This window comes from Antechinus flavipes, chromosome 4, assembly GCF_016432865.1.
Source record: "Antechinus flavipes isolate AdamAnt ecotype Samford, QLD, Australia chromosome 4, AdamAnt_v2, whole genome shotgun sequence".
Classification (NCBI taxonomy): Eukaryota; Metazoa; Chordata; class Mammalia; order Dasyuromorphia; family Dasyuridae; genus Antechinus; species Antechinus flavipes.
In genome coordinates this window covers 181,606,922-181,634,545 of record NC_067401.1, presented here as the reverse complement: position 1 = coordinate 181,634,545, position 27,624 = coordinate 181,606,922, and the positions used below count along the sequence as shown (strand labels likewise).

General features: G+C 38.0%; 1 protein-coding gene and 2 pseudogenes across 1 annotated transcript; 2 read left to right on the top strand and 1 right to left on the bottom strand.

The window, feature by feature from the left end:
* Positions 1-927: 927 nt before the first annotated feature.
* LOC127560822 (histone H3-like) lies at positions 928-27,623 on the top strand (annotated as a pseudogene).
* On the bottom strand, positions 16,335-16,836 carry LOC127559222 (histone H2B type 2-E-like; annotated as a pseudogene).
* On the top strand, positions 24,350-25,578 carry LOC127560818 (histone H2A type 1-like). The gene has a single exon (XM_051995694.1). The coding sequence runs from the start codon at positions 24,366-24,368 to the stop codon at positions 24,756-24,758; it is 393 nt and encodes a 130-aa protein (XP_051851654.1). The 5' UTR covers positions 24,350-24,365; the 3' UTR covers positions 24,759-25,578.
* Position 27,624: the final 1 nt, after the last annotated feature.

Below are 27,624 nucleotides of genomic sequence, written 5' to 3'. Positions count from 1 at the left end.
CACACACACACACACACACACACACACACACACACACCCCACACACAAAACCAGCCTTGAAACTAAACTACTTTAGTTCTTTTTCAAGACATCTCTAGGTCCAGACACCTCCTTGACGGATTTTCAGCTTCAACCCATCTAAAACTTTCACCCAGAACTGAGCACACGACTCCAGAAGTGGTCTAGAGTAGACGTTAGACGTCTCTTGACACGGTCTTAGACTTCCTTAGTTTTTCTGGCTTCCATATCTCACGGTAAAGCCTCTTGAGATTACTACAGTCCTCTCAAGCTCCCAGATCCTCTTCACAGGAACTGATGTCCAGCCAAGGCTTCCATTACCAATTTGTAAAATTGGTTTTGGGGCACAAGTGTAGGAGAATTGTTAATTTCCTCTACTGAATAGCACCTTACTCGTTTTACACTGCTGCTCTTGGCTGTCCGGGGCTTTTTGGATTCTGATACTGCCACCCAACACATTAGCTAACTAGCTTTCCCTCATCTGAAAACCTTCACTTCCCCAAATCTGGGCTTCCAGCATCAGTGTCTTGGGTCATCTCTTTTTGGACCGTTGCTCAAAATAACCCCTATTCTGGGGTCCTTAACTTTCATTCCCAGCCATAATTCATTCTTGAACTTCAGCATTCCTGATGCTGTTTTCATACAACTCTAGCATTCTTTTGAATACATTTGCCATTCTCTGCTGGATTCCATCTTCTGTACTTAAAAAATAAAATGATTGTTATTCTAAGCTCCTCATTAAGTTCCTCATGAACGAATATCGGTGTTTTCTGACAACTTCCTTTTCTTCCTCCTCCTCCTCCTCCTCCTCCTCCTCCTCCTCCTCTTCCTCCTCCTCCTCCTTCTCCTCCTCTTCCTCCTCCTCCTCCTCCTCCTCCTCCTCCTCCTCCTTCTCCTTCTCCTCCTTCTCCTCCTCCTCCTTCTCCTCCTCATTAATTAGGCCTCTTCAGGGAGTATCTTCAGGAATTTCATCCTTGAGAGCTGCTCATTCCTTTTGCAAACTTTTCTCTCAAGAAATCCAAGACTCACATAAGACTGTGCCTGACTTTCCTCTCCCTTACTATCACCAGTTCTTGGGATCCCGGTAGTATCCCCACGAAGGTGACCATTATTCCTCTTCCCTTCCCCGACCCCAGTCTCCACAGCAACTTCTGGAGGGAGAAAAAGCATTTGTCCTTGTGGCTTCCATCACCTTTTGAAGTGTCAAATAACCATTAAAGGAAATCTAGAGATTATTGGTTGCTCTGATTTTGGTCAGAGGAACTGACCCCCAGCACTCTGTCACAATAATAGATAAGATAGATGGTGGGAGGAGGCGTCAGAGGTGGGAGAAAGGGTCAAAGGGCTACCCTCCACCATCTCTGAACCGCCTTGGGCCGCTCCCTTCCCCAACCCAATTTTTAAACCCACCTTTAAAAAATGAAAACCACGATTATATGCAAAAGGGGAGAAGGGGAAGAGAGAGAGGGAAGGGAGGAGGGAACGGATGACAATCTTGGGATTTCAGAGATCCATTTGAATCCATCCATCGCAATATTGCCTTTGTTTCTATAGTTTTTGTTTTTCTTTGTTTCTTCGTTTGTATGAGCAATTCCTAGGTGATGCAATTAAATGACAATAGGCCAAGGGATGGCAAGGACTTTTATTCAACAAGACAACTTTCTTACGGCAAAAATACCAGAAATCAAAAAATCAGTCCATAGACTCCCACTCCATCTTTCAAGAACAGCAACGCAAAGCGTGCAAAACAGAAGCGCGAAGGGAGTACTGTCACTTCAGAACTGAATGGAACTGAAGGACCAGGGCCTCCTTGAATCAAACAAGGAAAACTTAAAAACCGGGAGAGTCAGACATAAGGTTCCTCTTTCCCTTCTCTCAGCAAGGAGCAAGCCGCAAGTCAGCCTTCTTAGGGAGGAGCTTACTGCCTTTTTCTCTCCCGCTCTCCCCTACCTCCTCTCTACCCCGCCTCCTGGCCTCGTTCCTTGTTCTCAAAGAGGTCCGGTGGCGGGATAGGCCGTTCTCTATATATACCGCAACTGCCGGCGCTTGGGTATTGAGTTAGCTCGTCTTGACAACCTTCGCCATGTCTGGTCGCGGCAAGGGAGGGAAAGGCCTTGGGAAAGGAGGTGCTAAGCGCCACAGAAAGGTGTTGCGCGATAACATCCAGGGCATCACCAAGCCTGCCATCCGCCGCTTGGCTCGCAGGGGTGGTGTTAAACGTATCTCGGGACTCATCTACGAGGAGACCCGCGGAGTGCTCAAGGTCTTCTTGGAGAACGTGATCCGTGACGCCGTCACCTACACCGAGCACGCCAAGAGGAAGACTGTCACGGCCATGGACGTCGTCTACGCGCTCAAACGCCAGGGCCGCACGCTCTATGGTTTCGGCGGTTAAGGTAGTCTCCTCCGGCTTCCCGCGCCTGCACGCATACCCACAAAAGGCCCTTTTCAGGGCCGCCCATCTCTTCACCAAAGAGTTGTGCTAGTAACATTTTGGCTGCTAATGTCCACGAAGGAGTTTCTAAATGCTAGCCGTCAGACTTGAATGTCTTGGAGGCTCTGCGCTTAAAAAGGACAGAAGGTGTTCAGGGGAGAGCAGGGTTGGTGTTTACAATAAAAACTAAGAGGTACAACTCTGAGCCATGATGATGCCTTATTAAATTGTCCCGTAGTACCCTCATGAAGGTACTCTCAGGTCTGACTTAAGATCTGAAATCCTCCTTCCATAACTTTTAAGTAGATTTTGTATCCAAACATGCCAAAGAGTAAGATATAAAATCTCGGCCCAAAATTTATGGGGCAACTAGATGCCTCAGGTTGCCCACCCTTTAATCAGGATGATTCATCTTGAATCTAGTGTCATACCAGACGTATAAACCTGGGAAAGTCAATAGGTTTTTCCCAAAGCTTCCCCACCAGAGATCTTCTCCATAGACGCTATAATGAAATCTACTTTCTCATGATTCAAACCCTGGCAGCAAACGTTACCTCAACCACAGAAAGGTCAGAGGTAGGTTGAAGGTGTTAAAGGTGCACTGATGGGGAGGAAGAGTTCATAGAACTAGAAGCAGAGACAAATGTAAGTACATAGAGGGTGGGATTCTGAAGTATTTGGAAATTTTCTGACGAGTTTGGGAATAATTGTGACTACACTCAGAAATTTTCATTCGAAAGAAATACTCTTTGAAGTGAAAGAGTAACATGGGGACCGTTCTGTCTCCTCCTAAGCTTAAAGCAGGGGATAATTTAAGAAGGTCCGGGTCCAGCCACTTAGATGGGAACAAATGCATCTTTATTTAATTATGATGTATTAACTTTTTTTAATTCTACATGTTTTCCTTTATACATTTTAAGACTTTTTTTTTTCCTGTACTAGTATTCATGGTCTTTCCTAGATTGCCAAAGAGCTCCATGAAAAAGTTGAGAATTTCTACTTTTAATAAATCTCTGCCTTTATTGCAAGAAGTTGACTCACAAATGTAAAATCACTAAATACAAAGCAGTTAAATATATGGTAGTTTGGGAGAGAGAATACTATTAGCTGGGGAGATCAGGAAATGTTTCATGCATGTACTGTTTCAGATATTTCTTGAAGGAAGAAGGTGGATCTATGAGGAGGTGATAAAAAGGCAATGTTTTCCAGATATGGAGACAATGAGAGCGAAAGAATGGAAATGAAAGATGGAGGGTTTTTTATGGGGAACAGAAAGAAGATCAAAGGGCTTGTGGGGAAGTGATGCCTAGTGATCTGGAAATAGAGTTGGGAACTGAGTGTGAAGGGCTTTAAAAAGCTAGAGTTTTTTGCAATATCTCCCCAAAATGCCCCCTTCTCTTTGACAATGCTACCATTCAAGTGCAGGCTCCCATCACCTGTAGTATTGTATAGTTTGTCTGTCTCAAAAACTATGTGGCCTACATTCAGACACCAAGTGATTTTCCTAAAGTGCAAGTATGATTATGTCACCTCCTCTGTCCCCCAACCAATAAAGTCCGGTGACTCCCTATTCTCTCTGGGATCAAATACAAAAATCTTTTATTTAGCATTCAAAACCCTTCATTAGCTCTTACCTTTCCAATTTTTTTATACTTTACTCCCTGACATGTACTCTGAAGAGTGACACTGGACTTTTGGCTGTTCTATCAACACAGATTTGGGGGACCTTTTTTCTGCCAAGGGCCATTTGGATATAACATCATTTACGAGACATATTTAAAATTAGCCTGCTATATTTGATCAAACATGTAAGTAACACACCCTTAATGTGACAGTGTAAACTACTTCTCTTTTGCTGAGGTGTGTGATATTTCCTAGTGTTGATAATGTTGCTAATTGCAACTGCTTTTTCAAATTTGAGTTAGTAGGGAGAGCAGTAGACTTTTGTCATGGGAACTTTTGAAAAGAATTACTTGCAGCAGCAAATTGTTCTGAATATGAATGCATATTTCAATGCATAGCTTCTCAAAATGGGAAATTCATTATTGCTTATATAACATTTGTAGCATTCAAGCAGTGAGAGATTGTTGTACCTACCTTTGAGCTCATCATTGCTTGATAGTTGAATGATTTTGTGATCTATGCAATCAGGCACATCAGCTGGTTCTACAATGAATGGTATAGCAAAGATCTTCAACTTCATTTGTTTACTTTTCATGTCTTTGAATCTTTCACTAAATGCCTTAGTTAGTTTTGTACATTCGCCAGCATATTAAAATATTGTAGAAGGCTTTTGTTCTTTCAGAATGGGGAAATGCACCATTCCTCCAAGTTGCACTTTCAAAGGATTTCAGATTGGAAAGCAGGGAGTTGAGAAGTTCAATAGGGGCCCTACAGCTTGACATTCAATTCTGAGAAGTACTTGGTAATGTCTATCATGAACATTAGATCACACAGCCACTTTTAAGACTATCACTAAATTTCCTGAAGGGACCAGAGTTCTGTGACTGAAATAGATTTTGCTATCTTTGATTTACTAAGCTTAACATATACAAGAGAATATTGTCAAGAATTGAATGATCATTTCAAACGTTACTGAAAGACTGCCTCCCAAGATAGAAAAGGCAGTTCTGAGAAATCTAAATTAGTATATTTATTACACATATCATCTTGATAATTATGAAAATCATAATCATAATTTTTCCACATTTTATACTTTAAGATGTACTATGGCCAGACTATCTTCCTTTGCATTCCCTCTTACCCCCCATTAATTCCCTTGGTTTTTCAGATCTTTTTTCTTCTAGATTAATTCTGTTTTTTTTTTTCTTTCCTAGCTCAATAAATTAATTTTTGGTCTATTCGTATGGTATTGAATAAGTAAATTAATCTAGATAGAACTGTCACTTTTTATTATATTAGCTTGGTCCATCCATGAACAATTAATATTTTTTCAATTCCTTAGATCTGATTTTATTTGTATGAAAAATGTTTTGTAATTGTATTCAAATAATTTCTGGGTTTGTCTTGGTGAGTAGACTTCCAAATATTTTATGTTGTCCACAGTTATTTTAAGTGTAATTTCTTTTTCTATCTCTTGCTACTGGGCTTTGTTGGTAATATATAGAATATATAGAAATACTGATGACTTATGTGGGTTTATTTTGTATTGTGTAACTTTGCCAAAACTGTTAACAATTACAAGTAATTTTTTAATTGATTCTTTACAGTCCTCTAAGTCATTGTAATCTGCCTGTTTTAATTCCTTCAATTTCTTTTTCTTCTCTTATTGCTAAAGTTAAGTGGTGAAAATGGATATCCTTGCTTCACTTCTGATCTTCTTGGAAAGGCTTCTAGCTTATTTCCATTACAGATAACTCTTGATGGTGGTTTTAGATAGATACTGAGTATCATTTTAAGGAAAGCTCCATATATTCCTCTGTTCTTAAGCATTTTTAATGAGAATGGGTATTATCTTTTGTTAAAAGCTTTTTTTTTTTTTTTTGGCATTTATTGAGACGATCATGTTTTGTTGATTTTGTTATTGATATGGTTAATTATGCTCCTAGTTTTCCCCATATTGAACCAATCCTGTATTCCTGGTATAAATCCCACCTGGTCATAGTGTATTATCTTTGTGATAAATTGCTATAATCTCTTTGCTACTTAAATTTTTGCATCAATATTTGGTAGGGAAATTGGTCTATATTTTTCTCTCTCTTTTGGCTTTTCCTGATTTGGCAACAGCATCATATTTCTCTCATAAAAGGAATTTGGTAAGACTTCTCTTCACCTATTTTTCCAATTAATTTATATAGTATAGTACTGGAATTAATTATTCTTTAAATTCTAAAATTTTTTAAATTTAGAAAAAATTTGGTAGAATCTGTCTCTAGAGAAATTTTCCTAGGGAATTCATTGATGGTTTGTACAATTTCTTTTTCTAAAACTGTTTTAGTTTTTTTCCCCTTCTAGTAATCTACAATTTATATTTTTATAAATATTCATCCATTTTTACTTAAATTTATTGGCATCCAGCTGGGCAAAATGGGTCCTAATTATTACTTTAATTTCCTTTCATTCATGGTGAATTCATCCTTTTGATATTAATAATTTGATTTTCTTCTTTTCAAAGAAAATCAAATTTAAAAAGATTTATCTATTTTATTTTTCTTCCATTTTTTAACTTTCAGTTTTATTAATTGTTCCCCTGATTTTCAGAATTTCTAATTTGGTGTTTAAGTGGGCATTTTAAATTTGTTTTCTAGCGTTTTAACTTGAATGCCCAGGTTTTTATGCCCTAATATAGGGTCAATTTTTATGTGGGTGCATAAACTGTTTATATCCCCTTTCATTTTTCTCCAGAAGTCTACAATATCTAACTTTTCTAAAATTCCAGTCCCCTCTTAATTTCTTTCTTGTTAATTTCATGTTAAGATTTATCTATTTCTAAGAGGGGAAAATTGAAGTCCCCCACTAGTAGAGTTTTGTTGTCTAATTTCCTGTAACTCACTAAATTTTTCCTCTAAGAATTTGCCTGCTATGCCATTTGGTGCAATTTATGTTTATTTCATTGTATTTCATACTTTTAAGATGTAATATTGTTCATTGTTTCTTTTCATCACATCTATTTTGTTTTTGCTTTGTCTGAGATCAAGAGTACTACCCCTGCTTTTTAAAAAATATATATTCTATAAGCATATGAATGTTATATATCATATATATGCATATATATAGTATATGAATATTATAGAATCTTATTGTTCTGTAAAAAATGATCAGCAGGAATTATTTCAGAGAGGCCTAGAAAGACATACATCAATGCTGAGTAAAATGAGCAGAACCAGGAGATCATTATATATAGCGACAGCAAGATTATAAGATCATTTCTGATGGACATGGCTCTCATCAATAATGAGATGATTCAGGCCAGTTCCAATGGTTTTGTGATGAAGCGAGCCATATGTACCCAGAGAAAGAACTGTGAGGACTGAATGTGGACCACAACATAGCATTTTCACTCTTTTTGTTGTTGTTTGTTTGCATTTTGTTTCCTTCTCATTTTCCCCCCCCCCTTTTTTTTTTTTTTTTTGATCTAATTTTTCTTGGCAGAATGATATTTGTGGAAACATGTATAGAAAAATTATACATGTTTAACATATATTGGATCACTTGCCATCTAGGGAAAGGGATGGGGGAAAGGGAGGGGAAAAAATTAGAACACAAGGTTTTATAAGGGTGAATGTTGAAAATTATCCATGTATATACTTTGAAAATAAAAATTTTAATTAAAAATAAAAAATAAAAATAAATTCAGTTCTAGCCTTTTAATTTTATCCTGTGTGAGATTCAGATGTGTTTCTTGTAAACAACATATTTTAGGATTCTGGTTTTTAATGAACTCTGCTATGCTCTTTTGTTTTATGTGAGAGTTAATCCTACAGTAATACCAGAGAAACTGAGGCAAGCAGAGATTGATTTTTAATCTTTAATGTGGAGTTAAGCTAGCAGATAAACCAAGGCAAAAATTTTATATAGGATTTTAGTTAGCTAGAATATGCAAACAAAATATATAACCTGAATACACAGTCTTATAGGGGAAACAAAGGCAGATAAGGGGTACAAGGACTCTGGGAGTATGGACAAGCCATAATTCCAGGAGAGGATCATAATTAAATCCTGACAGGTTAGGGGTCAAAATAAGAAGGCCTGAGGACAGGATACACCCAGACGAGGGGCAATACTCAAAAGGAGGAGGAATTATTCTAGCAAGGACTGAGATAATGTACCTGGAGTTTATGACACAATGGTATGCAAAGGTGGTCTGAGGTTCAAGGTTTTTCCTGGGCTCTTTTTTTAAACTCAATTTTCCCGTGCTAATGGCAAGGAAAGGGGGGTGATGGTGGTGGTTATGATTTATCCAGGGCTCAACACTACTTACATTCACAGCTATATTTACTGTGTATTTTGCACCATCTTATTTCCCTATGTTTCTCTCTTTCCCTCCTTTGACCTTATCTCTCCTCACCAGTGTTTTGCTTTTAACCACTTTCTCCCTCAATATACCCTCCCTTCTATTGTAATGGTGGAGAAACTGAGGCAAGATAGAGATTAGAGAGTTTTTAATGTTTTATTTGAGAGGACTGAGGGAAAAACAGGATCCACGTTATCCCCAGCGGCTGAATTGGATTTGTGTCTCAAAGCATGCAGCAGCAAGTGATAGATTCCAGGGATTCTTATAGGCTCCAGTGATCAGGGGAATAAAGCAGGGTGGGGGTGAGCACTGGTGAGTGGGAACTTGCAGGAATGGACCATAATTTGGTTCTGTTTGGAGTAAGGAAGGATCATAAATCTTGATAAGTTGGGAAGGCTAGGAGCCACTCAGTCTGAGATAGGAGATATCCCCCCATCTGAGATTAGCCATCTGCAGTTTATGGCTCTATAGAATGCTATTGGTCAGGCCTCCCAGCCCTAATTTATATCAGAACTAATGTTCAGGAAGGAGGGTCGCAACCAGAAGGACTGAGGCAAAACAATTTAAGAAACTGAAGCAGAACAATTTAGGAAAACGGGCATAATAATTATAGGAAATTGTGGCATAACACTTTCAACCTCCTTTTTCTCTTTTCTCTCTCTTCTGTCAATTTCCTGCCCCCATCCCCACTTTTAATCTAATTTCCATTCCTACTTTTCTGTAGGGTAAGAGAGATTTCTTTTTTTTTTCCTTTTTGCTGAGGCAATTGGAGTTATGTGACTTACCTAAGGTCATACAGCTAAGAAGTGTTAACATGTGTAAGGCCAGATTTGAACTCAGATCCTTCTGACTTCAATGCTGGTTCTCTATCCACTGCACCTAGCTGCCCCCAAAATAAATTTCTTTACCCAATTATTTTTGTTATTTTATTCCCTCTCAGTCAAATCTGATAAGATTAAGGTTCAAACAATGCTCACCTCTTCCCTTCTTTCCCTCCACTGTAATAGGTCTTCATGCTTCTTCATGTGATATAATTTATCCTATTCAGCCTCCTCCTTTTTTTCTTCCAATATAATGCTTGTTTTCACCTTTTAATTTTTTTATCATCACATCAAAGTCAGTTTATATTCATACCTTCTAAGTATATTCCAACAGCCCTAATAAAGATACAGATCTTTAGAATTACAAATATCATCTTCCAATAGGAAAATGTAAACAGTTTAACCTTATTGAATATTGTGGTTTTTTTCCCCTTGTCTACCTTGTTATGCTTCTCTTTCAGGAAAGTTTGAAAGTCCTCAATGTTATTGAATATCCATCATTTACCGATATTATGCTCAGCTTTTCTGGGTAGTTGATTCTTGGTTGTAATCCAAGCTTCTTTGCCTTTTGGAATATCATATTCTAAGCCCTCAGATGTTTTAATATAGAAGCTGCTCAGTTACCAAAATCATTTGGTATTGGCTAAGAAATAGATTAGTTGATCAGTGGAATAGGTTAGGTTCAAAGGACAAAATAGTCAATAGCTTTAATACTTTAGTATTTATTAAAAACCTTAAAATAAAACTAGAAGAAAAATAGGGAAAGGAAAGAGAAGCTATGCAAGAGAGCAACAACTTCCTGAAATATGAATTGGAAAAGGTAAAAAACTCCCAAGAATTGCAAGGAAACAGAATTTATGAATTGGAAAAGATAAAGAATTCCCAAGAAAGTAGGATTTTTGAATTGGAAAAAGAAAATAACTAACTAAAAAAATTAGTGAAATGGAAAAAAATTCCATAGAGCAAGACAACTCAATTGGACATATACAAAAAGAAGTAAATAAAATAATGAAGAAAATAACTCACTAAAAATCAGAACTGAACAAATAAAAATGACTGATTCATTGAGACATCAAGAATCAGTCAAGCAAAACCAAAAAAAAAAAAAAAATTGAAAGATTAGGAAAAAACGTCAAATATTTACTTGGAAAAACAACAAACCTGGAAAATAGGTCTAGGAGAGATAACCTGAGGATCATTGGACTTCCCAAAAATTATGATGAAAAAAAGAGCCTAGATACTATTTTACAGGAAATCATTAAAGAGAACTGCCCAGAAGTAATAGAACCAAAAGGTAAAATAAGCATTGAAAGAATTCATTGAACATCTTCTGAAAAAGACCCTAAAATAAAAACTCCAAGGAATATTGTGGACAAATTTCAGAACTATCAGACTAAAGGAAAAATACTACAAGCAGCCAGGAAAAAATAATTCATATACCAAGTTGCCACAATAAGGATCACTCAAGATCTGGCTGCCTCAACATTAAAGGATTGAAGGGCCTGGAATCTGATATTCCAAAAGGCAAAAGGACTTGGAATGCAGCCAAGAATAAACTACCCAGCTAAGCTGAACATTTTCTTCCATGGAAGAAGATGGACATTTAATGAAACAGAGGAATTCCATTTGTTTCTAAGGAAAAAACTAGATCTAAACAAAACAAAACAAACAAAAAAATTGATCTCCAACCATAGGACTCAAGAGAAACAGAAAAAGGTAAAAGGAACTCTTGGGAACTGTATTTCTGTTGTGGATATACATAAAAACCACATGTATAATTTGATTTTACTGATATAACATAAAAAAGGGAAGTAAGAATGGAAAGGGGATAGCATCAGAAAAAGGGAAAAGGGGAGATAAAAAGAGGGAAATTACATCCTATGATGAGGCATAAGAAACCTATCATATCTGAGGGAATTTAGAGAGGGGGAGTGTGGTATTCTCTTCTTTAATATAATCGTTCTCTCTGAGAGCAAGTTTCTTGGGGAGGTTTTCTGGAGGCAGCCTTAGTTTCAGTTCCAAGTAATAATCACTCCAAATACAGCTAGCTGATAAAATCCAAACGTTTATTTCTTATCCTTCCTTGATTCCAAGAGCTCTTGCAGCTTGTCCTTTGCCTCTGCTTTCTTCAGCCTCCAGCCAGCACAAAGGTGGAAGATGGAATGAATCTGATTCCACCTCAGAGAGTGGGCTTGTGGGCTTCCTCCCAGAGTGCTCTGTGTCTGTCCCAGAGTGCCCTTTGGCCCTAAGAGCTTCTTGCTTATATGAGCTCTCTAAAGGTGTGAACACAAGCATTGTTTCTATCAGTTCCACTTAGTACCTTGTCTCAAGTTCTGGCCCATAACATCTCCTTGTAGGATCAGATCAATTATACTGAACCATGCTAAATTAGATAATTATTGTCTCTATCAACTCTAATGAGTTAACACTTTGTAAGGATTCCAACAGGGAAGGAACATTGTGTGAATCTTACTGTCATCAGAGTTGGCTCAAAGAGAAAATAATTGACACATTTGGTTTACAGAGAAACTTCTCTCACTTCATTAAAAAGTGGGAGAGGAAACGGAAAAGAGTAATAAGGGAAGGGTACAAGAGAGGGGAAGAGATTCTAAGGAGGTGAGAGGGGTCCTAAAGAGGGAGAGCTGTGTGATGCAAGTGGTGTCCATAAATTTAATACTGGGAAAAGGGATGGGGGAGGAGGGGGCAAGAAAAAGAAAAGCATAATCTGGGAATAATAAGATGGCAGGGAATACAGAATTAGTAATTTTAACTATAAATGTGAATGGGATGAACTCTCCCATAAAGCGGAGATGGATAGCAGACTGGATCAAAAGTCAGAACCCTACAATATGTTGTTTACAGGAAACATATTTAAATCAGGGAGATACATAGAGAGTAAAGTAAACGTCTGGAGCAGAACCTATTATGCTTCAAGTGAAGTAAAAAAATCAGGGGGAGCCATCCTTATCTCAGATCAAGCAAAAGCAAAAACTGATCTAATTAAAAGAGATAAGGAAGGAAAGTATATCTTGCTAAAGGGTAGCATAGACAATGAAGCAATATCAATACTAAACATATATGCATCAAGTGGTATAGCATCGAACTTCCTAAAGGAGAAGTTAAGAGAGTTACAAGAAGAAATAGACAGCAAAATTATAATAGTGGGAGATCTCAATCTTGCACTCTCAGAATTAGATAAATCAAACCACAAAACAAAAAAGAAAGAAATTAAGGAGGTAAATAGAATATTAGAAAAATTACATATGATAGATCTCTGGAGAAAACTGAATGGTGACAGAAAGGAGTACACTTTCTTCTCAGCAGTTCATGGAACCTACACAAAAACTGACTATATATTAGGACATAAAGACCTCAAAATAAAAACTAGATTCAACAAAAAGTTGGGGATAAATAGACCAAAAAGTAATTGGAAACTAAATAATCTCATCTTAAAGAATGATTGGGTGAAACAGCAAATTATAGACACAATTAATAATTTCACTCAAGATAATGACAATGATGAGACATCATACCAAAATTTGTGGGATGCAGCCAAATCAGTAATAAGGGGAAATTTTATATCTTTAGAGGCTTACTTGAATAAAATAAAAAAAGAGAAGATCAATGAATTGGGTTGCAACTTAAAAAGCTAGAAAAAGACCAAATTAAAATCCCCCAATCAAATACGAAACTTGAAATTCTAAAATTAAAAGGAGATCTTAATAATATTGAAAGTAAAAAAAATATATTGAATTAATAAATAAAACTAAGAGTTGGTTTTATGGAAAAACCAATAAAACAGATAAACCTTTGGTAAATCTGATTAGAAAAAGAAACGAGGGAAATCAAATTAGTAGTCTTAAAAATGAAAAGGGAGAACTTTCCACAGATGAAGAGGAAATTAAAGAAATAATAAGGGGTTACTTTGCCCAACTTTATGCCAATAAATTTGATAACTTAAGTGAAATGGATGACTACCTCCAAAAATATAGGCTTCCCAAGTTAACAGAGGAGGAAGTAAATTGTTTAAATAGTCCCATCTCAGAAAAAGAAATAGAACAAGCTATTAATCAACTCCCTAAGAAAAAATCCCCAGGACCACATGGATTTACATGTGAATTCTACCAAATATTTAAATAACAATTAGCCCCAATGCTATATAAACTATTTGAAAAAATAGGGAATGAAGGAATCCTACCAAATTCCTTTTATGACACAGACATGGTACTGATATCTAAACCAGGTAGGTTGAAAATAGATAAAGAAAATTATAGACCAATCTCCCTAATGAATATTGATGCTAAAATCTTAAGCAAGATATTAGCAAAAAGACTACAGAAAATCATCCCCAGGATAATACACCATGATCAGGTAGGGTTTATACCAGGAATGCAAGGCTGGTTCAATATTAGGAAAACTATCAGTATAATTGGCCATATTAATAACCAAATTAACAAAAACCATATGATCATCTCAATAGGTACATAAAAAACATTTGATAAAATCCAACTTCCATTCCTATTAAAAACTCTTGAGAGTATAGGAATAAATGGTCTTTTCCTTAAAATAATCAGTAGTATCTATTTAAAACCATCAGTAAGCATCATATATAATGAGGATAAACTGGAACCATTACCAATAAGATCAAGAGTGAAAAAGGTTGCCCTCTTTTACCATTACTATTCAATATTGTATTGAAATGCTAGCTTTGGCAATAAGAGATGAGGAAGAAATTAAAGGAATTAATGTAGGTAATGAAGAAACCAAATTATCACTCTTTGCTGATGATATGATGGCATATTTAGAGAACCCCAGTATTAGAAATAATCCACATCTTTAGCAAAGTTGCAGGATACAAAATAAACCCACATAAATCATCAGCATTTTTATATATCACTAACAAAATCCAACAGAGTTACAAAGAGAAATTCCATTTAAAGTAACTACTGACAGTCTTCATGAACCAGAGGGGGGTTTACAACTAAGGGGATTGGGGCATAACCATTAGGGAAACTGTGGCAAGACTAATTAGGAAAGCTGAGGTAGAACAATTTAGGGAAACTGAGGCAGGACCAATTAGGGAAACTGAGTCAGGAGAATAAAAGAAAACTGTGGCACAACATTTCCACCTCCACTTACCTCCTCCATTCCTAATATACATACAAACTCCAATCCATCCATCATGATACTGCCAGAACAATTTTTCTTAAGCATAAATTTAGTCCCATAATTCCATTGCTTAAAAATCTCAGTAGCTCCTTAGTGCTTATAGAATACAATTCAGATTCCTTTACTTTGCAAAATCTGACAGCCTCCTATATTTCTAGTCTCTCATGTTATTCTTTTCAGACCACCCAACAATCCAACCAAACTGCACCACAATTTATCTTCCAGATATAGTCTCTACTTTGCTACTTCAGTGCTGTGTGGGAAAAGGTGAAGAATTTACAGTTTAAGCACATATTGATCAGAAACCATTAGTTAAAGTAGATCAAGCCTGTAGGCCTCAGTTTCAGCTTCTCCAGAGTCACATGATTTTAGATAAGGCCTGGACTATATTCTATTATGCAAAAAAGGGATTACTTGCCGAAGAATTTGTATATCACCTTGTCTACTACATTCTACTGACCAACTAGGGGAACAGTAGATTTATGTGACCAATCACAACATATAGAGGGTGGAATTTTGGAGGGTTTTTTGTCTGAAATGTATAAAAGCTGTAAGCATTTTCAAGGCTCTAGCCCTATCTTACTGTGAAATTTGGTTGGGGTCCGCTTCTAGAGATTCTAATAAATCATTCTGCTTTCTATGAGGGATCTCTGTAGTAGTCAATTTGGGTAGGTTTCTTTGTACCAAACAGTACCATTATGTAAGCTGTTCCCAATGCCAGGAATGAACTGTCTGCTGATTTCTTATACATCTTTAAAGTCTAATTCAAATTTAGTATGGGAGATGTGGAAAGCCTTCCTGGAAGACATGGCATTTATTTCATATCTCATGTAATTGTTATTGAGGGAATGTGATAGCCCTGGAGTGATGATTTCAATTCATATTGTACCTCTGAGTAACACTGAGGAAGTAATTCAAACTCAGTGCCCCAAAGCAACTTTTTAAAAATATACTTTGATAGAAAGCATATTCTAATAACAAAATCAAAGGTGTAGTCTACATTGTTGATTGCGTTTTAGTTATATATTTACTAAATGTTAAACCTTACAAGGTCAGAAACTTTGATTTTTCTCTGAATAGGAATTTGCTCTTATCTAAGCCAAACTTGAATTTAAAAAAAAAAAAAAAAAAGTTGAGGAAAATTTGTTTCCTTTAATATAGTAGTAAGCACTAAAGTCAGGAGGACCTAAGTTCAAATGTGACTTCAGACACTTAACACAGGCCGAGCTATGTGACCCAATTACACAATATTGTATAGTCTCCATAGTACTTTTTATGTAACAATAATACAACTTTGGATTATGTGCTTTGGTTCCATGGGAGATGTTACAGGAATTTTGGCCTCCTGTTCAATGTCATAAGCATTTCCATAAACCTCCTTTCTCTTCCCAGACAGGGTGATGCCTCAAAAACCAAAACCAAAACCAAACAAAACTTTGCTACGAGTTTAGAAACCTTCGGGAACAAGGGACAGGCCTTCCCCTTCTCCCTCCTGGTCTCATTTCTCTTCCTGCCTCCCACCCCGGGGACAATCATTCTCTCCCGTGTAAATACTCTTTAGATCCTTATAAAAATAATTTCTATAAAATTACTCCTTTATTTAAGGTAGTCTTTCTTCCAGAAATAGATCTTCAAGCAATTATTTGGCTTCTCATCTGAACAAAACCAATAACTAAGGGAAAAAATTTGATGCAGGTGGGAGGGAAGGATATCGTTTTTAAAGTCTTTCTCTTCTGCCCTTTTCTGGGAGTACAAAATGTCTCAAGAGTTTAGGAAAGCATCTTGTCCACTATTGACTATTTTCCTCTTGGTGATTTTTTCAAGTCGAGCCCGTCTCGAGTTAATCTAAGATTATCTACTGGATGTTCATTCCGTATATCAGATTCCTGTACTTAAAAGTTATCTCGTTAAGTTGAGTGTTAAAAGCTTTTTGTTCGAAAGTATAGGTGGCTTTTGAAAAGAGCCCTTGGGGTTGTGATTTTTAAAGTCTTCGGAGTTAAGTAGTTACTTAGAGCTGGTATACTTAGTGACTGCTTTAGTACCTTCAGACACTGCGCGCTTGGCCAGCTCCCCAGGAAACAACAAGCGTACAGCTGTCTGGATCTCCCGGGACGTGATGGTGGAGCACTTCTTGTAATGAGCCAGGCGGGACGCCTCGCCGGCGATACGCTCAAAGATGTCATTAACGAAGAAGTTCATGATGCCCATGGCTTTGGAGGAGATGCCCGTGTTGGGGTCACCTGCTTCAGCACCTTGTACATGTAGATGGAATAGCTTTCCTTGCGGCTGCGCTTACGCTTTTCCCCGTCTTTTTTCGGTGCCTTGGTCACAGCCTTCTTGGAGCCCTTCTTAGGAGCAGGAGCGAATTTGGCGGGTTCAGGTATGGTCGAAAAGTGATAAAGAGCCAAACAATTCAGAAAAGATTAGCCGCTGCTTCTTCATATCTGGTTTACTTCTAGTTTGTGTATTCAAATGAAGCATTGGAAAACTCTAATGCCTGATTGGATAAAAAATGCTAAGTCCCTCTCTATTGGAAGGAACACATGCAAACCAGCAAACTACCAAATATCAATTCTACTTTCCAATTGGTTGGGTGATTTAAAAAACTGAACCAATCGAACAGCTTCAGCGTTATGCATTCCCTTTTATGACGTTTATCTCGTAGCCTGGAAAGAATTCTTTAAATCGTTTCTAAATTGTTTTGGTTTAAAATACCTGTATCCCTTGATGTCTCTACAACAAATTAGTGATGTATTATGTAGACTTGCTGGCTGTCATTTTTACTTATGCTTGACTATTCAGTGCTTGGTAACCTTAACTTCTATGTGGATTGAACACTTGCTTAGTCAGAAGGGCTCATTCAGTCTTAGACATGTACTAATTGTGCGACACTGGCTAAATCACTTAATCCTGTTTGCCTGTTCATTGAAAGCATCGTGCTAAAAAGTATAGAAGCAAACACAGAGCCCTGTTTCACTTCGCTGGTGATGGGAAAAATTAGAAAGCATTGTCCATCTTCTAGAATATGAGCAAGGGTGCTATCATGGAACTAAATTGTAGATAGATCATGGCAAAATTTGATTGCCCATGTAATGCTGAAGAAATTGAGGCAAGATAGAGATTAGACAATTTTTAATATTTAATTTGAGAAGGAGATTAGAGTGCCATGATATGGAGGGGAACACTCATTATTTTAAATTGGAGAATTTATTGAAAGTCAACTGACCACACGAGAGTTCTATCCAAGGCATGTGGTACCGAACAAAAGAGACATCAGGCCTTTTGTAGGCTTTTGTGTAAGCAAGTTTGACAGAAACCAGATAAACGGTTGGCTTGCTTCCTTATCTAACATCTTTGCAGCTATTGTTATGTAATACCAGAGAAACTGAGGCAGACAGATATTGGTTTTTAATCTTTAATTTGAAAAGTTTAAGCTACCTGACCTCATAAGACTCTTGTCCAAAGCATTTAGTGCAGATAAACCAAGGCAGGGAACTTATATAGGGTTTTAGCTAACTAGGATTTGCAAACAGAATACATAACCTAAAGTATACAGCCTTATAGGGGAAACAGAAGCAGATAAGGGGCGAGGACACTGGGAGAACCGACAACCATAATTCCAGGAAAGGAACATAACTTATTCCTAACAGGATAGGGGTCAAGATAAGAAGGTTCAGGGCAGGAGACAACTAAGCAAGAGACAATACTCAAAAAGAGGGGGAATTATCCTAGCAAGGATCGAGACAATGCAGCTGGAGTTTATGACACAATGGTATGATTGGAGCTCCAAGATTTTTCCTGGGCTCTTTTTTAAAACTCAATTTCCAGTCCTAATGGCAAAGAAGTAGAGGGTAGTAGTGGTGGCTCAACAGTTATCTTTAAAGAAATACTTCTAAGACATGGGCAGGGAGGTCTTGCATAAGGTTTCCTTTGCTATTTCTATGCCAAGGAAAGTTCTGACAGAGACATGGAGACAAGTGGGGTTTTTTTTGTTGTTTTGTTTTTGTTTTGTTTTGTTTTGTTTTGTTTTGTTTTTTGTTTGTTTGTTTTTTAGTATGTAAAAGGAGTTTGGGATTGCTGGGTCATCTGAAGTTCAAGGCTTTTTCAAACCCAGTTTTTCAGGGCCAGGGGTACTTGGGATCTATAAAGCAGTTTTTAACAAGAGGGGAAGCGATAAATTGGGAAAACATTTTTAGGTTCAAGGTTCTGATAAAGGCCTCATTTCTAAAATATATAGAGAATTAACTCAAACTTATAAGAATTCAAGCCATTCTCCAATTGATAAATGATGAAAGGATATGAACAATTTTCAGATAAAGAAATTGAAATCATTTCTAGTTATATTAAAAAGTGCTCTAAATTACTATTGACCAGAGAAATGCAAATTAAGACAGCTGTGAGGTACCACTACACATCTCTCAGATTGCCTAAGATGACAGGAAAAGGTAATAAAGAATGCTGGAGGAGACGTGGGAAAACTGGGATACTATACATTGTTGCTGAAATTGTGAAGAGATTGAGACATTCTGAAGAGGAATTTGGAACTATGCTCAAAAGGTTATCAAATAGTGCATACCTTTTGATGCAGTAGTGTTTCTACTGGGCTAATGTCCCAAAGAGATCTTAAAGGAGGGAAAGGGACTCACATGTGCAAAAATGTTTGTGGCAGCCCTCTTTGTAGTGGCTAGAAACTGGAAACTGAGTGGATGTCTAACAGTTGAAGAATAGCTGAATAAATTAGGGTATATGAATGTTATGGAATATTATTGTTCTGTAAAAAAATTATCAGCAGGATGATTTTAAAGAGGCCTGGAGAGAGTTCCATGAACTGATGCTAAGTGAAATGAGCAGAACCAGGATTTCATTGTACACAGCAATGGCAAGATTATGTGATGATTAATTCTGTTGGATGTGGCTCTTTTCAACAATGAGATGATTTGGGCCAATTCCAATAATTTTATTGTAATGCTGGAGAAACTGAGGCAAGATAGAGATTAGAGAGTTTTTAATATTTTATTTGAGAGGGAGAGATTGTGCTGGGGGCATGTTGCCCCCAGGGCTGCTGTCTCAAAGCATCCAGCAGCAGATGTAAGTTCTCAATGACATATATATGACTCTAAGCTCAGGTACACAAAGGCAGAAGGGGTGGAGTCCAAACTCTGGTGAGGGAAAATCTCCAGGCAGGGATCATCAATCCAGTTCTGACAGGTTGGGGGGGTAGGACCATAAATTCTTATAAATTAGGAGGATTTAGGAGGTGTCCAACCACAGCAGGGAAGTCTGAAACTTAGAGATATAGACAATGCCAATTAGGTATCTGAGATAGGACATCTGGAGTCTTAAATTTTGGAATGCCAGATCTCCACAGCCCTAATTATCTCAGTTCTAATGAGCAGAAAAGGGGGGTTGCAACCAAGGGGATTAAGGCAGAACAATTCAAGGAACTGAGGCAGAGCAATTTAGGGAAATTGAGGCAGAACAATTCAGGGAAACTGAGACAGGACAATTAGAAGGGAACTGTGGCATAACATTGTGATGATGAGAACCATCTATGTCTAGAGAGAGGACTGTGGGGACTGAATGTAGATCACAACATAGCATTTTCACTTTTGTTGTTGCTTGAATTTTATTTTCTTTTTTTCCCTTTTTGATCTGATTTTTTCTTGTGCAGCAAGATAATTGTATAAATATGTATGCATATATTGAATTTGTATATATTCTTACCATGTTTAACATATAGTGAATTACTTGCCATCTAGAGGAGAAGTGGTGGGGACAAAGGGGGAAACTGGAACAAAAGGTTTTGCAAGGGTCAGTGGTGAAAAATTATCCTTACATATATTTTTTATTATAATTTTTATTGACAGAACATATGCCTGGGTAATTTTTTACAACATTATCCCTTGCACTCGCTTCTGTTCCGACTTTTCCCTTTCTTCCCTCCACCCTCTCCCCTTGATGGCAGTCTTATACATATTAAATATGTTATAGTATATCCTAGATACAATATATATGTGCAAAAGTGAACAGTTCTCTTGTTGCACAGGGAGAATTGGATTCATTAGGTAAAAATAACCTGGGAAGAAAAACAAAAATGCAAATAGTTTACACTCATTTCCCAGTGTTTCTTCTCTGGGTGTAGCTGCTTCTGTCCATCATTGATCAATTGGAACTGAGTTAAATCTTCTCTTTGTGGAAGATATTCACTTCCATCAGAATACATTCTTGTACAGTATCATTGTTGAAGTATATAATGATCTTCTGGTTCTGCTCATTTCACTTAGCATCAATTCATGTAATTCTCTCTAAGGCTCTCTGTATTCATCCTGCTGGTCATTTCTGACAGAACAATAATATTCCATAATATTTATATACCACAATTTACCCAACCATTCTCCAATTGATGGGCATCCATTCATTTTCCAGTTTCTAGCCACTATAAAAAGGGCTGCCACAAACATTTTGACATATACAGGTCCCTTTCCCTTCTTTAGTATTTCTTTGGGATATAAGCCCAGTAATAGCACTGCTGGATCAAACGGTATGCACAGTTTGATAACTTTTTGGGCATAGTTCCAGATTGCTTTCCAGAATGGTTGGATTCGTTCACAATTTCACCAACAATGCATCAATGTCCCAGTTTTCCCACATCCCCTCCCACATTCATCATTATTTTTTCCTGTCATCTTAGCCAATCTGACAGGTGTGTAGTGGTTTCTCAGAGTTGTCTTAGTTTGCATTTCTCTGATCAGTAGTGCTTTGCCTTACATATATTTTGAAAATAAAGATTAAAAAAACAAAAAAAAAAAAAAAAAAAAAGAACCAGCCTAATGAGAAGGAGGATGAAGAGGAGGTCAGAATCTTGTCAGTGAAGGCAGAAAAAGATAAAGACTCATCCCAGAGGACATCTATTTGCATCCTTAAATTTCTGGGGGTTAAACTTATTTTGCCATATAATCCTAAAGATTTTAGTCAACTTTTGAATAAGCAATATACCTCTTGTCTTGTATTTAGCTGGAAAAGAATCAACATTAGGTGCTGTGTCACATGAAAGGACCCTGATGTCATTCAAAACCTTTTCTTCAGTTGGAACTTCAGCTAGGGAAGGATTGACTGCAATCTGAGGTAAACAATCAGTGGTTTTAGCATCAATAGATGATGGTCTATTGAGAACACAGTGGAAGTGTTCAGCCATGTCTCCAGAACTATGTGGCTCTATCAGCCTGAGTAGTTGAAATGCACTATAGTTTTTTGACCCATAAAAAGCCTTCATGGTATCATAAAAGTGCTCTAGATTGTTACTTTCAGTGTAAATTGAATTTCATGCTGCATCTTTTCTTTTTTTTATCCTGAGGGCAATTGGAGTTAAGTTGTTGAACCAAAAAGGACTCATGAGAACTTGAACTTAGCTGCCTCACACACTAGATCAAAATGACAAGAATGACTAGAGTGACTTTGCTTATTTCTGTTCTTATGCTTATTTGGTTCATCACACCTGCAAGATATTTTCCAAAATAGGATCATTGTTCTCTGAAATTAGTGACCTTGGAAAATCTCCTTAAATCCATTTCCACCACTATATGCATCCTAAACCCATTGTATATATCCCAAGCCCATTCCCACCATGTATGCATCTTTAGGCTGTGAAAAAACTTATTTTTCTTGTATAACAACTGCCTGATAATAAATAAGGAAATTGCCTAACTGCATTCTTTTTGCTTCTGTTATCATTTACAGACTTTGCTAGTTACAATCCTACATAAGCTTCCTTAACAACATGTTTGAGATCGGGAGCTTTGGACCATAGTCCCATTCAGTCAAGTTAGTTTATTAAACTGTCCACTTTGCAATTGAACCAATCTCCACACGCCTCAGTCTTGCTGGATAATATGCCTATGGTCACACAACTAGGAAGTGTTAAGTGTTTGAAGACAGATTTGAATTCAGGTCCTCCTGACTTCACAGGACTGGTGCTCTATCCACTGCACCACCTCACTGCCTTATACTGCATCTTTCTAGACTTTACTTGCACTTTACGAATTATCTTTTTTATTTAGCAATTTCTGTATTTCCCCATCATTTTTGTCAAACCAATCTTGATATTTATGAGTGTCCTGGCCCAGATGAGTACATTCAGTTCTATACAGTGCAAATCTTTGAAAGTTTCCCACTCCTTTTCTACTTTACTGTTACTTTTTCTGAAAAATAGTAATGGAAAATCACTTGAATCTATTGACATTGTCTTCTGTTGGTTTCCTTGAATTAGGGCTGACTTTTTTTTTTTTTTTTTTTAATAACTTCAGTACTTCACTTGGAGAGGATAAGTTGATGATCACTTCAGCACTCTGCCTTCATCATTCTCACATTCTGTCTGCTTCTTCTTCAATGACATAATCTATTAAATGCCAATGGTTGCTTTGAAAGTGCATCCACAAAGTTTTATTGTATGTTATTAAATGAAAGACAGTGTTAATGTTAGAAGGCTAATAAGTGAATTGTTGCTATTACTGTTTCCAAAACCATTCCTTCTGAGGATTCCCTGCCATGTTTGATAGTCTGTGCTTGTTTTGGCATTAAAGTTGATGCTGTTCTAGTGGTGGTGTAGAGAGTAGTGGGAATGCCCTTCTGGTCAGCGCAGGTTCAACATGAAACAATTTACAAACCTGAAATATTCGTGGCAAAAAAGGAAGTTTATCGGCACTGAGAAGACGGTCTCTTCACAGTGGGCCGGAGTCTTAGCAGGCAGCCATGCCAAGAAGAGAGGTTCCTTGACAAAGCATAATCCTGCTTTAAACATTCTGCAAAAATATGGTTTAGAATTGTCCTTTATAGAAGTCTGAGGCTAAAACCTCCAGATGAAAAGAAAGTCAATGTCCCCAGGCCTAGATACTTGGAGTTTCAAGCCACTCAGAATCAGACCCAGATCTCCAAATTGAATGAAAGTCACTTTGAAGGCTTCCTGAATGGGGATCCAGTTATCCAAAAGATCAATTCGGGGAGGAGGTGATTTCCTCCTTCCCTCCAGTACTTGTTGAATGAATTCATACACAATTTGCAGGTTTTAATAGTGCCATTTTGGGCACTAAAATCATTAGTTACATAAATCCCTGGGGAAATGGTGTTTCTGACACTTTCACATTCTACTTCCCATTAAGTTTCTAAAGACTTCCTTCCCCCTCGCACTCTCACCCCCGCTCTTGTTTTTTAGTTGAAGAACTTTGTAGCCGGCAGGGTCTTTTATCTGGTTCGATTGATGCCCGGAAAAGTCCAGTTTGGGAAATATGTCTTTTCATAGATTCTCTGGAGTCTGGGAGGCCAGGAATCAAAGGGGCAAAGTGATTATTTTACAGATTAAAGGAGACACAGTTTCACCCTGTCAAAGTAATCTAGAATTACAAACTTGTTCTTTTTCAGCACATTGATGATAAGGGTCTCCAAATCTTCACAAATTTTTCTTTGACCTCATCAGAGTTCGTCATAATGGGAACATGTAACTGATGATGTCATGGCAATTTCCTGCAAATTGCGTTGTCATAAGGTTGCTATTCATTCCTTTTGGGAGACACACAAACTTCATGGAACTTCTCATAACTACAGTCATTCCAGAAAAATGTGTATCCAGTCACATAGTCTTTCTGTTGGCTGCTGCTTAACATTAGAGGAACAGTACTCCCTTTATTTTCCCTTCTCTTCTTCTCTCCCCTCCCCCAACTTCCTCTCCTTCACTTTGATTTACTCTCAGAATGGTTAGAATTATTGCTTAGAAGGATGGAAGGGCTTTCAACAATAACAGATCGAAAACTCGCTTTTCTATTGGCTACGAAAATTAGCCAATCACAGTGCTTTATTTTCGCGCTCAGTACGTTTTATAAAAGGGTCAGTTCAGTCACTTAGTTTCTAGGTTTCCATCTTTTACTCCTGAACTAAGAACAGTTTTGAGTATTTTGTCATGTCTGGACGCGGCAAGCAAGGTGGCAAAGCTCGCGCCAAGGCAAAATCGCGCTCCTCTCGGGCTGGTCTGCAGTTCCCTGTGGGCCGTGTACATAGGCTTCTACGAAAAGGCAGCTATTCCGAGCGAGTAGGAGCTGGAGCACCCGTATATTTGGCCGCTGCATTAGAGTATTTGACAGCCGAAATCTTGGAACTAGCTGGCAACGCGGCTCGGGACAACAAGAAGACTCGTATTATTCCCCGACATCTTCAGTTGGCCATACGCAATGACGAAGAACTCAATAAACTGCTAGGCAAAGTCACAATTGCTCAGGGTGGCGTTCTGCCTAACATTCAGGCAGTGCTACTACCCAAGAAAACTGAAAGTCACTATAAAATTAAGGGCAAATAAGTCAGAGAAAATCCTGCATTTTGCCTTCGATTTTGCTGAATAACAAAGGCTCTTTTGAGAGCCACTCATGTTTTCAAAGAAAGGGTTGATTCACTTTCACTATTAAGTGTAATGACAGATTTTTAAATAAAGTTAGTAATTTGTGACGAATCAAAACCTTCCTCCCCCCAGTACTTGTTGAATGAATTCATCCACAATTTGCAGGTTTTAATAGTGCCATTTTGGGCACTAAAATCATTAGTTACATAAATCCCTGGGAAAATGGTTTTTCTGACACTTTCACATTCTATTTTCCATTAAGTTTCTAAAGACTTCCTTCCCCCTCGCACTCTCACTCCCGCCCTTGTTTTTTAGTTGAAGAACTTTGTAGCCGGCAGGGTCTTTTATCTGGTTCGATTGATGCCCGGAAATCTTCATTAAAAGTCCTTGCTCTCCTCTCCTTCGCCCAAATACTCAGCGGACAGGGAAGGAGGAATATTTTCTATATGCCAAGCCACTTCACCTGTTCCCAGTAGCTGAGGGCAGTCCAAACCAGCATCTTCTGGTTTCATTCCGTTTTAACCTCCCTTCCAATGCTGGAGGAAACCATTAGATAGAGCAGGCAGAGAAGGCTGAAGCAATACCTTGTTCTCCAGCTAACTGCTATCAGATGGGGATTAGTTCCAGGTTTCCGTTTTTCCCTTTCTGTTTTCTGATGTATTCTAACTCGGGAAGTTGCCTAAAGATTCCGCCTCCCATGTTTCATTTCCTGCGACTTTTGGGAAGAGAAAGCTCATATGTATCTGGAAAGAAAGAAGTGTACAATTATCTGTGCTAACCTGTCAGGTATTCTAACAATCTCAGTATTGGAATGGTAGCTTAAAGAAAGTAGAAAAGCCGACTTGAAGATCTTCGGAACAGTGATTTTTGCTTACCAGAGCTCGGCCGCAGGGATGGGGAGTCTTTTTTCTGCCAAGGGCAATTTGATATTTATAACATCATTTGCGGGCTATACAAAATGATCAATTTATAGAACTCAAGCTGTGGGGAGGTTCTATTTTTCAGCTCGGCATCGTCAGAGGTTGATTAAGCAAATTTTGATGGCCTAATTCTGCCGGAGGTTCCCCACCCCCCCGGCCTAAAGGAACTTGATGGGGGATTGAGGATGGTAGTGGGGGTGGAGTTGGGGGAAGGGGTGGGAGGAGGAAATACTTTTTTGGGTCTCATAGTTTGCACCAGCAGCTACTATACCTAACTAACTCCTCACTCCTTCCCTGCCTCTTTCCCGCCATTGCCCAGGATGCTTCCTAAATTCTACCTTCCATAACAGGCTATCATGCAGGGAACTTTACCCTTTATGTGTGTGATGCACCCCTTGGATTGTTTGGTAAAGCCTGTGTTTCTTTTTAAGTTGAAAGATTTTTAAGTTGAAATTTAAAGGTTAATGAAAATAAAGACCTAACTTCCCTCCCATCCCTGTAACTAATTTCAAGGATCCCCTTCTCAGCGTTCATGAATCCCAGGTTAGAAAGCTCTGATCTAATCTAATCCGATCGGTCTGCATTTGAGTTGTGAGTAATTCCTTTCATTACTTGGGAGTTAGTTTCCTTTTCTGTAAAATAAGAGTTGATTTATGGCCACATCGTTAAGCTTCCTCACAGCTCACAATTATGATTAAAATATTGAAATGGCTAATTCACATGAAAGTAATTTGTCTTTGGGATCTGAAATCTCTGGGAAATGCTCGTTCAATTCGATAAAGTAAATCACATCTGACCAATGTTTATGAGAGCTAGAAAAAGTTTGCTTTTTTATTAACATGATTTTATTATCGTGTATAATTCACAAATATTTTAGCAGCTCATTCATGCCCCTCCACTTCCACTCGTGGGTTTCTTTCCTACGAGATATGATTTGGGCAAAAAAAAAAAAAAAGGGGGTAAATATTATAAAATCAAAAGAATGTTTCTATTTTTCTTGGGGTTTGTTGGTAGTTCACAGAGAATCTAAAAATTTCTTCTTTGAGACAAATCACTCTTTCAATAACAAGTTATAATACAGACAAACATAAAAATTTAAAAGAAAAAAAAAGTGCAGAAAGACCAATCACCAACCGGCGCGGGCATTTGCAGTATTGGGGGAGGGACAACGGAAATCCGTTTTATTCTGACGAATATTTTAATTCTAGAATACAAGAAAAATCTTCAGTACTGCTTTTGCCATAAACTAGCTTTTTAACTAAGTGGAATTAGAGGTTTGAATTAAAAACCAATTAAGACAGAACGCGGGACTTTCGAATGTTCTTTTGTCCAATCAGGAGAGAGTTACTTCTATAAATACGGTCAGAAAACCTCCACACAGTACTTCTCTTACAAAGGCGTCCTTGTCTTTTGTAAAATGGCTCGTACTAAGCAAACTGCCCGTAAATCCACGGGAGGGAAGGCACCTCGCAAACAGCTGGCTACGAAAGCGGCCCGTAAAAGTGCCCCTGCTACCGGCGGTGTGAAGAAGCCTCACCGTTATCGTCCCGGTACCGTGGCCCTGCGAGAGATCCGCCGTTACCAAAAGTCAACCGAGCTGCTGATTCGCAAGCTGCCCTTCCAGAGGCTGGTGCGCGAGATCGCGCAGGACTTCAAGACTGATTTGCGCTTTCAGAGCTCGGCTGTGATGGCCTTGCAGGAGGCCAGTGAATCCTACCTTGTTGGTCTTTTTGAGGACACCAACCTATGCGCCATCCACGCCAAACGTGTGACTATTATGCCCAAGGACATCCAGCTAGCTCGCCGCATCCGAGGAGAGAGGGCTTAAGCCAAAAGGCGTGAAATTAATCCAAAGGCTCTTTTAAGAGCCACATATATTCTCAATGGGGGCTGTACTATACAACTTG